The sequence below is a fragment of the Agelaius phoeniceus genome, chromosome 2 (assembly GCF_051311805.1).
Source record: "Agelaius phoeniceus isolate bAgePho1 chromosome 2, bAgePho1.hap1, whole genome shotgun sequence".
NCBI classification, from domain to species: domain Eukaryota; kingdom Metazoa; phylum Chordata; class Aves; order Passeriformes; family Icteridae; genus Agelaius; species Agelaius phoeniceus.
In genome coordinates this window covers 33,068,328-33,084,393 of record NC_135266.1, presented here as the reverse complement: position 1 = coordinate 33,084,393, position 16,066 = coordinate 33,068,328, and the positions used below count along the sequence as shown (strand labels likewise).

Below are 16,066 nucleotides of genomic sequence, written 5' to 3'. Positions count from 1 at the left end.
ACTGTGCTGCTGAGGATGAAAATAAAAAGATATTGATGAAGGACCTAAATACTGTGAACTGCAATTCATTCCACTTCCTGACAATCAGATTCATTTTAATAAAAGTCTTGTTTTTTTACTGATGGTTGTTTTCTAGAGAAGAAACACTGAAGTAAAATGAGGCTCCCAGAGTTAAAAAAAAGGCATTAACTGGGACCTTCCATATACTGATGCACTCAGGGCTGGCCAAGCAGAAGAGACAGGTACAGCTGGCCTTGCTTCCCAGTGCTTACCAAGAGACAACAATGCAAGTGGAGCAAAAGCAACAGGCTACACAAAACAAATAATCTGATTAAGGTGACACAGCAACTGAGGGAGCTGGGAGAATTTCTGAGCTCCCAGATTCTCCTACCCCATATAGTCACACACCAAAGAAAGTCCTTTGGCTTTCCTGTGAAAGAAGCTCAGGTAGAAAGAGCTAGAAAGGAAACTCAGTGTCCCCTGCACAAGCTGTTGATTTGGCAAATCACCTCAGAACAGCGTGAACTTTTTCTTCAATTTACATGCCTCTCTATATTTATTTTCTTAAAACTGATGGAAAGATTTTATGGAAAAATCAGCTCTTCCTGAGTTTTAATAGACTAGCAGCAAAATTGCCAGAAGTCACATTATAAAAAATTAGGGAAAAATAAATTACTTTTTAATATGCATGGCTAACCAAACATTAAATCATAACATAATTTCCATTCCACAGAAATAATCTCTCTATTTCGATACACAAAATTGCAGTGTTTCTTAAAGTACCAACTAAAAATCTACGTCCTATGGGAGAACATAAAAATACTTATTTAAAAATTGATTTAAATTTCATGTCTTGATGTGTGTTCCCACCTTCCCCCCTTAAAACCTATCACTTGTTTGTTTGTCTGTCTGAGGGGCTGTGTGGTAGGAAAAGGCATAATCCCATCATATATTGTTTTGACAGAAAAATATGCTACCTAACTCTGGAAGAGGATTAAAATGTTATTATCTGTCATACAGCATGCCCTTTACACAAAGTTAATCCCTTTTAGGGAGGCCAACCTGCACTTCATAGCAAGGGATACAGCCAGCCAAACTTCAGCAATGTTCCTGTTAGAGGAGCAGATGAGCAGGGCATTTCCCTGATGGTTCTCTAGCTCTGTGAGCGAAACAACATTCAAAGCTGCATGATGCCTCAGTCTCCTTTCCCAGCTCCATCAGCACTTAGGATATGCTTTTGTTTTTCCATGAATTTTTCAGTACCGGAAGCAAGAAAAAGATGGGACGTTTTATTTTATGTTTCCAGGCTGTCTTGTTTTTTCAGGTGGTGTTAAAAGTAAATAAAATTGACAAGACAAGGCTAATGAGTCGAGGACTTGTTTTCATCTTATATTTTGAGTCTGTTACAAGTAAACCTTTAATGGCTTCTACTAACTCCATTCTCATCTCTCAGCCAAGCCTGGCAAAAGTAACAAGCATCAGCTGGGCTCTAGCCAAGATGAGTTTAATTTGAGAGTCAATAGTCACTGGTTTTGTTACACTTCTGTGGAGTACTGCAGGTGTTCTGGATGACCTTGGCAGCTCTGGTCTCCCTTCATTCTCCTTTTCTCTTTTTCTCAATTACTTGGTATTTGTTCTGGATCTGACACTGCTTTGTTACCTTTTGGTTCTCAAAATCCCAAAAGGTTTCTTTATACTTTGAAGAAATTCTGCAGCAATCCTTCATTTCTTATAAGAAGATCAGCAAATTCAAACATACAGTTCTCATATTTGGAGATGCATTACTGTAATTGTTAATGTGGCCACTGAGGTAACTAAGGACGACAATAACACAATCAATTCTTTTTTTTTTTTTTCTGATCCACTCTTTAAAACCACTAAAGAAATTAGAAAATGACGTGCTCTTTGTTTCTTTAAAAACATGAAATGTATTGTACTAGAGATCTAAAATAGCTAGAACCTTCTGGATTCAATCAAGCTTGTCTTCTGCCTTTGGAAATGTGCAAATTAGAGTAGGAGAAAGGATATGTTGCAACTTTTATGTTGCTCAGCAGGGGCTACCTGGACTTGTAATTTCATATTTTATGTAATATTTTATGAGGTACATTTCAATTACATTAAGGGAGGCTACAAGGAACAAAAGCAGTTAATTATACCAGCATTTGCAGCACTCCAAAGAAAGGAATACCAAATAAGCTATGTTGTAACATCTGTGCACACACAGCATGAATTGTGGAAGGTGTCTCTGGAAATTTCTTCAAGAATTAAGATAATTATCAAAGGACCTTGCCTGATTTCTTACACCTGGGGATCAAGACTTCTTGCAATCTCTGGAAAGTGCCGTTAGACATCTGTCAGATCTGTCCCTGAGGGCAGTATCCCAGGGATTTCTACTGGTTCACAAGGTTCCCCTGGTTGCCTTGGTCTCTAAATCTTACCCATAAGCTGTTGACCAAGTCAAGGCCATTCTCCAGAGACATTCTGTCCACTTCTTGGTGTGGCTGGGATCCCTTGCATCACCTTCCTGTCCTGTCCCTGCTGGAGAGCTGTAGCCACCAAAAGTCATCGATGGCTACAGGCTGGGACAACATGGCTACATTTTCCATTCATATAATTGTTACAGTGTGTCAAAATCAGTCATTCCTTATGCTAAGAAACACGTTGCAAAAGACTGTGACTGTCTCCTCCTGGTGCTCTGAATATCACAAACACAAGCTCTGTATATCAGATTTTACAAATGTAGGGCTGCCAGGACTTCACAGCTTATGGACCAGCCCCTCCCTAATTATCAGATTAATCTGAAAACCAATTATCAAAGACCTAAATAAGCAGCTAACAACAACAGAAACCCGAAGTTCATAATAGGTGTTATATTACATTTGAGGGTTAAAACTATTTTCTTTCTGCTAATGGTGCATTTGTCACGCTGTCAAATGTCTGGTTAGAAGAAAGATGAAAAGAACAGACTCACATTGGCACATGATGAGATGCTTAAAGGGGTTTTAGCTTCAAATACACACTGAATATCTTGAGATCTGTGATGAAATCATGGGAACTAACAATGACTACCACATGGCAGAGATTCCAGGGCCTGTTGCTGATACATTCAGCTTTCAGATATGCAATCAGCCATGTCTTGCTTCAGCACTTTCTCTTATTTTCAGCTGACACCACAAGCACAACTTAGCTACATATATTCTTGTCAAAAATAACTGGGGCTCTCAGGCAGGTTTTTTCTTTTATAAAGTTTTTGAGGCTGTTTTTTTTTTTAATTTTACTAATAGAAAATACAGAAAAATAAGACTTTGAAAGGCTAGACTGCACCTGGGATTTTTAAGACTTCCAGTCTCCCTGTATAAATATAAGTAAGAGCTGGGGGGTCCTATCCATGAAATACAATCGCCTATATTAAATTTCACATCCAGGAATAACAGCACTTTTTTTTTGCTCTGAAGCAGGTTGCCAAGAGTGTTTGTTTCATAACATGGGCATCCCATCTTCCTCAGAAAATTGTGCAGGGCAAACGGAGATACCGAGGATCCTTGGAAGACCGCTGCAAAACTGGGGCAGGTGCCAGGTTCCTGGAATAGCCTACCATCAATCCAGAGAGTCTCTGGAAGACTGTGCTGGCCTCAAGATATCATGAGTTAAGCATTTTAGGCTTCACTAATTAGCACTTACTGTAATTTTACTCTAGGGTCTCATTTTCACTGGAAGTAATGGCAGCTGCTCCCTCTCCAGAGGAGCCTTCAATCTTGTGGAGAAAAATTTCACTATAAAAGGAGAGAGACATTTGGTCTGCTACCAGTACAAAATCTTAGCTCTTTGTGAGGAACTGGAGCATGGGAACGAAGTAACATGAATGAACCAGGGCCCTCAGTTCTGCCTGATCACTAAGGAGGCAGCGGTCAACCTATGACCCTGGGGGAGTTTCACTGCTTTTTTTACCAAAGAAATATAATCTATGTACTAGTGGTTATCAGATGCAATATCAATAGTACACTTCCACTACAACATGTTGCATAAATTTGTAGCCAGCATTGAACCATATAGCCATAAATGTTTAAAAAGGTGCCAGTAATATACCTTGAACAATGGGACACAATGCTAACAGAAACAGTAGTGCCAAAATAATACTTACAATTTGGCACAAATCTACCATAAATTTAATGTAGAAAGTATAATTTTAGTACTGAGTGTACTAACATCATGGATGAAATTTGAACAGTTTCATAAAAATACATCATATTTGAGAAATTAGATAAAAGTTAGCAGAACTTGCAATAAAAATTAACTTGTAATAATTATTATGAGTCTTGGCTTGGCTATAAAATAGAGTCATAAAAATCTAAAGATACTTAATGCAGTGTCTCTTACGTATTGAGAAATTTATTGAGTCACACAGAGAAAAGTAGTAGTGAATTAGTCAGTAGTGAGTAGTCAAGAAATTGGATAAATATTCCAATATTGATTCCCCAGGAAATAGTACAATACTCCCTAGGAATCTAACTTATGTTAGGTAAAAAAAGAAACATCCTCAGGGAATTTTAAGAAAACCTAAGGAGAGTTAAAACTGAGCAATGCAGTAGCAGAATACATTCAGAAAAGCTACTGGAATGACGAAATGGAATTGCATAAGATTATCACCTATTTTAAATTCATTGTATCCTGGTGTCATTGCAGGTATAGGTACCTCAGGAAAAAATGCTCAGAAACATTAATGCTCACAGGTTAACAAAGGCAAAGAAGATCCCTACTGAGTCATGCACACCTCATAAGTCTTTGGGATGATCAAATTTTCCTTAAAGATTGTCTTGCACACTAGCCAAGCTATTTGAAAAAAAAAATGTGTAATTAAAACAGTTTAAGAGAGGGGAAATGAAATAAGAAGATATGGGAATGTGTAAGAGAAGAATTAGCAGATGAATAGGAGGAGGGGTGTGTCACAGATATGCTTCACATATTATGTTCATTAATTGGCATATATGACAAAAGTCATGCTAAATACAGAGCTTGGGAGGAAACTTCAAAGGACAAATTTTCCATAAATAGATTTGTTTTTTCTTCTTTATAAGACCTCTCTATATTGACTAGTCTCTGAAAAAGACAGTCTTCTGAAGAGAAGGATGAATGCATACGAATATTTCTACCTTCCTAGAAGAGGAAAAAGTGGCAATAGGTAAAATATGCTTATCACAAGAACTGGTTCAAGAATTCCATTGATGCCCCATGATCTGGCTCAGCCCATTACAGAAAGCACAGATGGAAATTCAGATCTGGATTAAAGTTCTTTCTGCACATTACAATGCCTTCCCAGCATCTTTAATGAAACTTCTCTTGAGATATGAACATTAAGCTGTGCTCCTTCTGGCCTGTTCTTCATCAGAAGTAAATTTCTGCCCTCAGACTGCATTAATGACTCTGCTGATGACAAAGGAGATGAAACAAAGCACAGCTCATTCCACAAAACCAGCAATTACTTTTCTAGGCTAGGAGAAACATATTAAAATGGGTGATGACAGCTAGTTGTGTTAGAAATTAATGATACAAGGCTCAAAGTACTGATTGCATATCCATAAGAGGTTTCATGTTCAAAGGGGGAACATTTGATTGAACTGAGTTTATATTTAGAAAAATGGGATCTGTTCCTTTCAAGCACTATGTTAGATTTGGATAAATTTCTTTTAAAAGCATTGCACATTTCCTTCCAATTTTTTTTCCTGCAATACTTGCTATGCTTTTGTATATCACTTTAAAAAACCCCAAAACAACTCTGACATTTAAAAGGCAAAAATTATTTCATTTAAGTCCTGACTGAACAAACTGGACCATCAATAGCTGGAAATCTTGCTTTCTCCTATTTTAAACTAACTAAAAGTAATTGAATTCTTTGTGAACCTTTGTATAAGTATTCTGGTGTTTGCAGTAAGAATGGCATTCTGGGCATGCCCACCTTTTCCTGTCTTGCAGCAATCCTCCAATAATGGGCAGCTCAGGACACCAGACCTTCTCACTAGGGAGCAGATCAGTAATTGCCTATAAAGGGTGCCATAATTCCTGTTTTCTAAGTCAAAGGTGCTTTGAAAAATGAACAACTGTATCTGCAGTTTGATCAAAACAGCAGCAAGAAAAATAAACCAGTGAAAACCCATTAATCAATTTGGTCACCTTTTTTTTTTTTAATTTGGCATCTTGCACTGCAGCTCAGTGCTACTGCATCTGGTAAAGCCCCAAGCATGGCCTTACAGATTGTTTCAGACCTCAGGTACGCAGCTAGCACACATTCCCACCACAAACCTCCTTGGACATCTTTAAAAAGTTAGTTGACCAGGTGCTCAAAACAAGGTGTAATGGACTTGTCAGCTTCATTTTATCATGGCTTTCATATGCTGTCACCTGAAGGAGTGTCAAGTTAATCTTGAGCACATGTATGGAGAGAGGAGATTTCTGCTGGTATGGAAAAAACGAAGACCTCAATTAACTGTTACACAGCTTTGGGTGCAAACATTCTCACATTATTTTTACAGCATGCTTAGTCCCCTCAAATTAAGAAAATCCAGAACATTCAACAGTCTCACCAGTGACTGAAAAAGGAAAACTAAAACCATGTAAGCTAGCTAGAAAACAGTCACATGATAACTCTAATGCTGAAGAGTTCTTTCAAGTAGCTTAGCCATACAGCCCCTTTTTCCTGCTCTTTAATCTGTACTGTTCTTATCCCTCAGAATAAAAAAGTAGTGGCTGTTACTACAGAGTGATCTTGTTATGCTTGATGGTTCCCAATGTACTGTTGTTCTAGTGCTTTGTTCAAACACTTGTGAGTCATTAAAATATTTGAGCACTCACAGTCCCCTGCAGAAGAAGTTTCACAATTAATGTGCTTAACTTTTCATTCCCAGTCTGCCTTTTGTTGCTTGTGTTTTATTTATCTCCTCTTGTGTTGATATCATCCTTCAGACAGAACACCTCCTCTTCCTTCCTGAAGTTTATGTGAATCCTAACTACCTCAATAAACTAAATTTTATGGCAGCATCCTGTGAGTATTTCCAAAATGCTCAAATCAATGCTGAATAGAGATAACCAAGACAGTTTAATGTGCTATTTGAGTGCCAAAAGCACCACAGCAGCCTCCCTTGGCTCAGGAGGATAAATTAACCCAAATGAAGAATGACAGTGACAGAATATTTTTACGTAGTCGCATATAGTACTTTAAAACCATAAGAAGAGTGATCATACAGAGAAAAATCTATCCAAGACTGCTTTAGTGCAATGAAGTCACAGCACTGAATCTTTCTTCACATTTACAGGGAAATGCACATTCATACCATGCCTTGCTGTAGCTCGTTAGGGAGAAATCCTGCTTGGCACATGTGGTTGATCAAACCAATCTGGTGCATGGAACAGACACAAACCGTCACATGGCACAGCAGCCCTGCATTTTGTTACTGGGATCAACTTCTCACATAAGCAGTGTGCTAAGTGCACATCTACACAAGAACAGCAGCTGCAGACACACACTGACCACAAGGCCTGATATGCCAGATGAGTCACCCCATCATGGCACCTCGCACACAAAACGTGCACAGGTTGAAGAGCTTCAGATTATGTCAATACTTTTTAAGTCCTGTAAAAGAAACTAGAGAGCTCTAGGAGCTTGTTCTTGAACAAGATTCTCCACAGGGAGGGGTAGGTGTAACTACTGTTAGCACACTGAGATGGGTCCTTTTTATAAGCCTTATAAAGCCTTGTTTTTTCCTTATTCATCCTGGCAACCAGATGAAGTAGAGCTCAGTATTCCCACTGAGGGAACATCAACTGTCTCCAGAGTAACAACAGGGTTAGGGTGCAAATTAGCTGGCACTAGAGGTAAATATTCTAGAAAAAATTTAAGATGAGTTTCATTACTTTTGAAATATCAAGGGAAATTTATATAAAAAGTCATAAATTTCAAATATTAAACTTCATCTGTGTGTAGAGGTGTGTGGAATATTTCCTGAAACTTGTGCTTCTTTGTGCCTGCCTACAGTGGAAACTAAAAAGATTTGTCTGTGTGCTGAGGAACAAATGGAAGGGAAGAAGGGGGAAGCAGAGCTGAGCTGTGAATTCTACAAAGGTTATTATTTCATTCAAAGACATCTTGGAATCCCTAATCAGCTTGTCCCTTCAGAAACTTGTCATAGAAGGCAGTAATAAATCATTCATGCATTCACTCAGTCATTCACTTCCTGAGTCCCACTGAGAGCTGTCTAGCTGGAGACTGCTGTGAATGTACACAAGACTGAAAATACAAGTGAGTTATGTAACAAACTAATCATACAGGAGATGTCCTGTATGATGGCAATAGCAGCATTAAAACTGTTCAAGGAAAAAAATATAATTCAGTATGAATCTAAAGAAATAAACCCTTGTAGTCAACATGACCAAAAAGGTTGACAAAACTATAAAATATTATTTTAACATTCCTCTACAGGGTCCTCCATCTGGAAAGAAACTACAAAGAGCATACACAGGAACTACAACACATTCATATTCTGCTTTATCCAATGTAATCTCCATCTCCATAGACAGTAGTACATGTCTGATGGAAACACACATACATTCCAAGGTCATAAATGTTATGAGCTAATAGATCAAAATTAGGAGGAACATTTGCAAAATGTATTTGGAACTTTGCCATGGAGCAGAGCCTGCTGAAGTACCCACTGATATCCTCTCTCTTTCAATAAAAACCATAGAGCATAACTTACTTCCATTTAGCAGCTGTCTAGCTATTAGGGAATGCAAGGTTTGAAGTGACTTCCTGTTTACTGGAGTTCACTTTCTTTGGATATTGCTATCACAGGAACAATAGAATTTATGTGGTTTAATTAGTATCTTTGGACTTCAACCAACATTTTAGTAGGTTTCCTTAAATCTCTGGAATTTGATTTTTAAGTTCACAAACCTTTCCCAGCTCTTCAACAAAACAACAGCAGATTGCCACAAGAGCAGTTTTATGTAGTAACTAAAGATAGCTGAGGTGCATAGAGTTCAGTGACAAGTGTTCATGAGCAGGAAAGCTCCTTCAGGAGCTATCTGCCTCTTGTAGTTGAATATGCATCTATTACACATACCTGAATTAAGCACACAACTGTGTATTTCTGCCCAGATTCACTTATACATACAAAAACCAAAAAATTGGCAACATAGTGGTAGAATTTTAGAGGAAAGGGAGATATTTATGTGACAGATTTAAAAAAAAAAAATTTCCTGGGTAAAAAGAAAAATCCTGGGTCAGAAATTCAAATCTGTTTTGTGATTGTGGATCACTGTTTATATAATATTTATAAACAGAAATATATACCATCACAATAGCATATTTATTATGAAAATATTCAATACTGTTATTCTTCTATCACTTTAAAAGGGATTAGGGAGATAATCTCATTTCTAAATAGATGGACAAAATGATACATTTTCCTTTCACTTTCTGAAGAACACATATCTTGAGTCTTATAGATTGTCAAGATTAAAATCTTTTGTGGAGATCCTTTTAAAGATGTTTTTAAAACCTTTGCATTGTGCGGTTTTGGAGTACAAAACTGTGCAGGTATTCCTATAAACAAACAGCTCTCAAAGTTTTCTAAATGAATCAGTATGAAGATAACTTCTCAGAGTAATATTAGACCCCAGAATTAACTCACCTGACTTTTGTTTTCCATACGTTTTCCCATGTATTTGTTTCGTCTGTTAGGAAGGTTTTAAATATGCCAGCAACACAACATACAACACAACACTGGGACTGCTGGCAAAGCTGAGCAATAAAAGGAAAATGAGATTTACAGTAGCTGCACCATTTACTTTTACTATGAAACAGAGAGGCATTACCAGGCTACGTGCTATAAACTCAGATGTTCAGAGATTTCTGGGCCTGTCCCCATGCTGTGCACCTCTGCCAGAAAACTGTGGTTTCAATTCTCATTTGCAATGTCAAGTGATTGTATAAATTAACATGGCACAGACTGGTAGGAATATCTGCTGAGTTTGTGACTATGGTATCAGCTAAAAAGTCTGATTCTAATAAAAATAACAGAGTAAATATGCAGGAGACTTCATGTCATAAGTCCATTGATCAGAAGTGCAAGAGAGGATAACAAAAATTCCCTAAATATTTGAGCAAACCTTCACTTCTTATACTGGTTATGGAACAACTGACCAACCTGACAGAAATCAGAATTAAATTCATGCCCCTGCATACACAGGAATAAGGCATCAAAGAAGCACTTACAGCTGGAGAATATCAGAGGACAGGAGTGTTCATCCATGGGGAAGTTGTGCAGCTGCAGCTGGCACTCAGCATTGATGGTAAGCCTGTGAAGAAACCAAGAGTCTGTTACTGTGTGCCAGTACAGGCAACAGCCAGAGGAGGAGGCAGGGTAACCTTAAGCATCATGCAAGAATGGATTTGATATCCATAAGTAAGGCTTGAAAGGAAAGAACCATATTTGCAGATTGTTCGGTGGCTATTTATACAAAACAACGATAATTATCTTAAATAATTTCAGACACATCATCAAGACTTTCTGGATCCCAGGAAATCTGTGCAATATGTGTTTCTCTAGACAATTCATCATAGAAGGTTCTGGGATGAAAACAACTGTTCTTTACAAAAATAACAGGAAATATGGCTCATGTTGTATGCAATTCCACAAAATCTGTACTTCAGAGGGAAACTTATAAAAATATTCTCCATGTGTACTTATAGTGTGAACTTAAAATTCTTTCAATTTCTTCAGGCTCCCTCTCCAAAACCTAATAAATCTCTACATGCCATTCTTATCGTACAGATGCAGCAAACAGATAAGCAGAAACATCTCCATCCCTACTTGAATGCTGGTTTTACATGACATCCCTAAAACAAAGTATGCTATGAACACAGCCAATTTTAAAATTACTGATAAAAATCAATAATCTTCAGTTTAATAGCCTACAAAGTGAATGTACTTACTCAGGGAAATTGAATTAAGTGCTAGTTTATTGTACAGTCTTTTTAAAAAATGCTACGTAGTTTCATGACAATTAATGCATGTGGGCTATGTGGGTTTTTCCTTTTGGAAACTAAATAAAAAGATTAAAAATTTTATGGTGAAAGGTTTGTGTCTCAGATATAGGATGGCACAGAGAAAAACTGTCTTGGAACAGGTCACCTGTGAGGAATTTCATTACTGTAGTAAATTGCCCTTATTATTAAATGATTGCACTGCCACTGGAAGAGGATTTGCAGTGTTGCAGCAGGAGGGCATTCACACCCTAAAAGGGGCAGGGAAGAAGATGGACAGGTATGGCGCATGACTGTACCTTGTACACTTCCTCCTGTACACATAACACCCATCAACACCTGACAGCACCAGGGCATACACTAGCTACCTCTTCCATGTCATTCCAATCGTGACACTTAGATAAATTTGGCTTGAACTACACAGTGTTAACAATGATCATTCCAACAGCTTTTCCTGTGTAAAAATGAGGTCGACCTGATAGATCAAAAAGGACTCAAAACATCTTTCACAAACTAGAAATGCTCATTCCAATGGGTCAAGTATTAACTTACTTTTAGCTGGTTTAGACAAATTTTGTAGTCCATTTGACAAATAGTTTCTTTAGTGAGAGGTACGTAAGTCTAACTACTATTATTATGTAGATACTTGGCCTGAAATACTGAAACAGATCTTAATAGAAAAAAAACCCAACCAAATAAATAATCAAAATCTCCTGAGGGAAAAAAACCCCAATAACCCAACCAAGAGAATATTGGAGCTGACACCTTAATCCCCAAACTCTTCAGCTAACGACAACTGCAATAAGCAAGAGCTCTTCACAGTAGAGCAATCCTAAGAAGGAAAGGGCACTAAAAATATCAGCAGCTTTTCCAGATGTTTATTTCCTTTCCTAATGTTTTCCAAAGACTTTGCATTGGAGCCCGAGAGCAGCTGCAAGTGTGATCAGCCCTCTCAGGTGCACTGAGAGGGCTGAACACAATCACAGAAGAAAATGTAGCGTGAAAGGCACATCTCTGAAACAGTTTCCCTTGTGGAACATGGCTTATGGCAAAACTCCCTTCTGAACATCTCATCTCTTCCACAAGTAAACACATATTTTGATTCCACAGGCTTTTTAAAATGCAAATATATACAGTATTTCTAATACCATATAGTCGATTTTATCACAAATATTAGAAAACTGTAAAAGCCTTTCCTCCAGCAATTCACCCTTGTGATGAGATGTGACAGACTATCTTTCAGCATGACTTATTTGAAGAATCAAGTATTGGCATTAGCATGAATCTAAAAATGCTTTATCCAACCCTGCATCTAACTCCGATCAAAAAGGCTTTTGACAGGTTTTATGGGACTACATATTCCCAATTTTATTACAAGTACTAAAAAGCCCAGCTTGTCCAATTTAGACAGACTTATTTCCTATTTCTCAAGGTCGCGTTCATAGAAAGACAAGACTTTGTTTTTTAAACTTGGCAGTACTTATGCCTGAATAATTAAATATTTGCAAAGCATGGCCACATACACATCAGGAAGAAAACAGCAGAGGAGAGCAAAGATATTGCTGAAAATTACTCTTACTACACCAGATCTGGGAGAAGCTTTCAGCCCTGCACCTTGCCAAGTGCTCACCTGAGGGTGTACAAGATCTTGCCATCATTCCAAATGCGGAGGAGCTGGTTGGGGGTGGTGATCCAGTGGGCCTCTGCTGTCTTTGAGTTACGAAATATCGTGTCTGGGATCCAGATCAAGCCAACCATGTTGCTGTTCAGAGTCAGTATCTTCATGGTGCTGTTGAAACGAAGACGGCTGTCTGTCCACGTCTGGGCAAAAAATATATCAATTTGATATTCCTGCAAAGAAAGCATAATACATCAATTGAAATCAGTCCACATTTCTCACTATTTGGTGTTTGATTAGGTCTGTTCTGGTGTAGATCAACAGGGTATGTTCTGGCCAATGGAGCTGTGTTTTCTTTTTCTACTGCCTTAGGAATACTTTTTTTCCATTTTTTCACCCTTTTTTTTTAATATCTAGCTGCTTAATGAAACATGCTAAACATCTCACTTCCATTAGTCCTGTGCTATAACAATTTCAGCATTAGCATATTCTTTTTCATTGTCTCTGAAGTGTCACAGCTAGAAGGTATAATTTACAGAGACTTTGTCATAGAACCCATAAGAGACATGAAAGATGAACAGGACCAACAGACATAAGCTAGAGAATGGTAAATTCCCCTGATTATAGCGATGCTTTTTAGGGAACAAGTTGTGTAAATGCAATAAAATAATTTTTCCATTTGCTACCAATTATTCAGCCACGCTTTCTCAGGCCACACTGCAGTAGAATGAAAAGGCAGGCATGTGCTCCTTTTACAGACCCTGATTCTAAGAGCTGAACACTCATCCCTGAATATGCTAATACCTTAATTTATATGAAATTTGTCCTTCCATTTACTCCATGTTTTACTATTCTGTTTCTGTAGGTAAGCCATCATAGTACATATAAATGCAGAAATTAAAGTACACATGGACGACAAAATTATACAGGTGAACATACAAACACAATGGTTTATGCATTTAAGACCCCATGGAAGAAATTGTATTTTAATTTTGTATTTGAATTGTGAATTCAAGCCACTGGAGGCTGGAAAAGGTCATGGTACATCTGCTTGTGTTCCTCTTCCTCTTTTCAAAGACTGAAAAATGAATAATAGACTGCTCTATTTTTGAACTTCAGGGAAACATCATTCTGAGTCTGCCATGCAATACCCTCCCAATACCACAGGGCTGGCTCTGACAGGGATGACGTTTGCTGATGTGGCACAAAGTGTGTGATCTACAACAGGGGCTAATACAGGGCTTGGGAATAATCCAAAGGAAAACATCTCTTTAGGACCCCTGGTAGATGCACTCCCAGTATATCTGAACAAAGGCTAATTAGGGCTGTATGTAAAGTCTAGTATGTCTTGGACCACCCCGAGTTTGCTTTTATTTCACTTCTTTCTGGCTATGGTTTCAATGCAGTATTATTGCATTTTTTTCTTTATAGACAGTTAGTAGAGCTTGCAGTCTGAATTGAGGACAGTGTTTTTACTAAGAGCCACCTGTTTCTCCTGTGCTATTACATTTTTGGCAGGCCATCCCTTCAAAGCTGATGTTATAACACCAGGAAACCCAATTCACTGGCACTGTAATCCAAGTCCAAAACACACTCTGGGCCCCACATCTCTAGATGATAAATGATCAAAAGGTGCATAAGTGGCACTAGCAGGTATCCAAACACCAGATAGTAGATCACCTCAGGAATTAAAGCCTAGCCACCAAAGGCAATAAAGACCATTTTCCTTCATAGCTCATCTCACTACTATTTCTCATTGTATTATTAGCTTTAGTTTTGCAGGGAAGATGACAGATTTGAATCTGAAGAGACTTTTCTTTCATAATGGATGACATCTCCACAGATTTGAGGCATGTAATGTAATGTACACAGTGTACCTCTGTTATTCAGAAAGAACATCCTTAATGCACCAGGTTTTAGATGTCAGAGCACTGATGTTCTTTTTTTAAGTCAACTGCATTTTAGCCTTTGAAAGTCTAGTGACAAGTATTTGGCACATTCAGCTTCTGTAGAGAGGAATATGCCAGACATGTCTATGGGTTTCTCCAAATGCTGAGTGAGTAGAGTTGCTTTTCCTAGCCCACATGTGAGAATCTGTATTTATAGAACCAAAGACCGTTTGTGTACAGCTGGCTAATGACAGTGCTGTCTTTTCACAGGATAAGTTTTTGCATGATATTCACATTTGAGCTTATTTTATATGAATGCTTCATTTTGACTAAATTTAGGAGTAACCATATTTCTTTTCTAGTATATCATGCATATTTAATGATTTTTAGGATTTAAGGTATTCAGGATTTCTACCCTGCCAAAAGACAGGAAAGACCCTGAGCTCCTTAATACATTACCATGAGAAGGTACTGCAGCTACATCTGAGCGAAGTGAGCCCCAGGAGCAGTGTAAATGTAACATTGTGGTTTCTATTCCAGTAAACCACTCTGGCTAAATGGATTACATCAGCCTAGAAACAGGGTCATGCTAACACCACTGCCCAACTCCTGTTCTGCATCTTTGTTATTTATTGCTGCCACCAATGATCATTATTCAAAATACCTGTAGAATGGGTCACTCCATTTCCCTTAATAAAAAAATTTCAACTCAAATTAAATGGTTCCCAGATCTTCTAGAGTTAATTAGTTCTGAAAAAAACCTTCATTTTTCTTTTGGCAAACTGAGATGATAAAAAAAAAGCAGCATTTTTAAAAGAAAAGTCATGAAAGTTGAAGTTAGTTGCATTGACTTTTTAAACACTTTAACCCTATTTTTAAAAAAAAATTAAAGTATTTACAGTCCTCAGTCAGAACATAAAAATTACAAAACCAATTTTTTTTCCAGGAAAAATAAACACACACTTCCATTTAATATCTGAATTGAGATTCTCACCATTAATCCCTTTTGGAAGTGAATGTTATATCAGTACATCCCTTACATTAATCTTTGGAATTTCTTCAGTCTTTAACCAAGCAAATAAGTCACTTTTGAAGTTGGCACTCAATTCTCCACTTCTAATGGTTCCAACTCTATGCATATTTCAGAAAATTACCTCTATCTTCACTGACAACAGATACTCCATTCCCAGTGAAGGCAACAGCTCCCATATGCTGTTTTGCACAGAGCTGGTACACTGTGATCTCCAGCACACAGCATCCAACAAGAAACTGCCAGAAGAAAGGTCTCTATGTTGGTTTTACAGACAGGTCAATATCATATGATAAAAGAAAATAATACTCTTCCTTTTCTAGCTAATACCTGCCATTTTAGATCTTTACAAAACACAGTGATTGCACTTAGAGAGTTCAGACAGGACATCAGGTTTCAGTGATGTGATGTCTCACATGAAACAACATCCTAGGACTCTAAAAATATTCTTCATGTTCTGTTCTACCACTGCATCAGTAATTTTGTTAATA

The 16,066-nt window shown here is 37.7% G+C and overlaps 1 protein-coding gene across 5 annotated transcripts in view; it reads right to left on the bottom strand.

Moving 5' to 3' along the window:
* The window catches only part of GABRG3 (gamma-aminobutyric acid type A receptor subunit gamma3), a 299,464-nt gene that overhangs the window by 135,255 nt on the left and 148,143 nt on the right, over positions 1 to 16,066 (bottom strand). For all 5 annotated transcript variants that reach the window (XM_054654544.2, XM_077173454.1, XM_077173456.1 and 2 more), the window contains 2 exons: positions 12,669 to 12,889; positions 10,268 to 10,350 (listed from right to left, as the gene is read on the bottom strand). In XM_054654544.2, the coding sequence (XP_054510519.1) occupies positions 10,268 to 10,350; positions 12,669 to 12,889 (304 nt within the window). The remainder of the gene's footprint in view (positions 1 to 10,267; positions 10,351 to 12,668; positions 12,890 to 16,066) is intronic.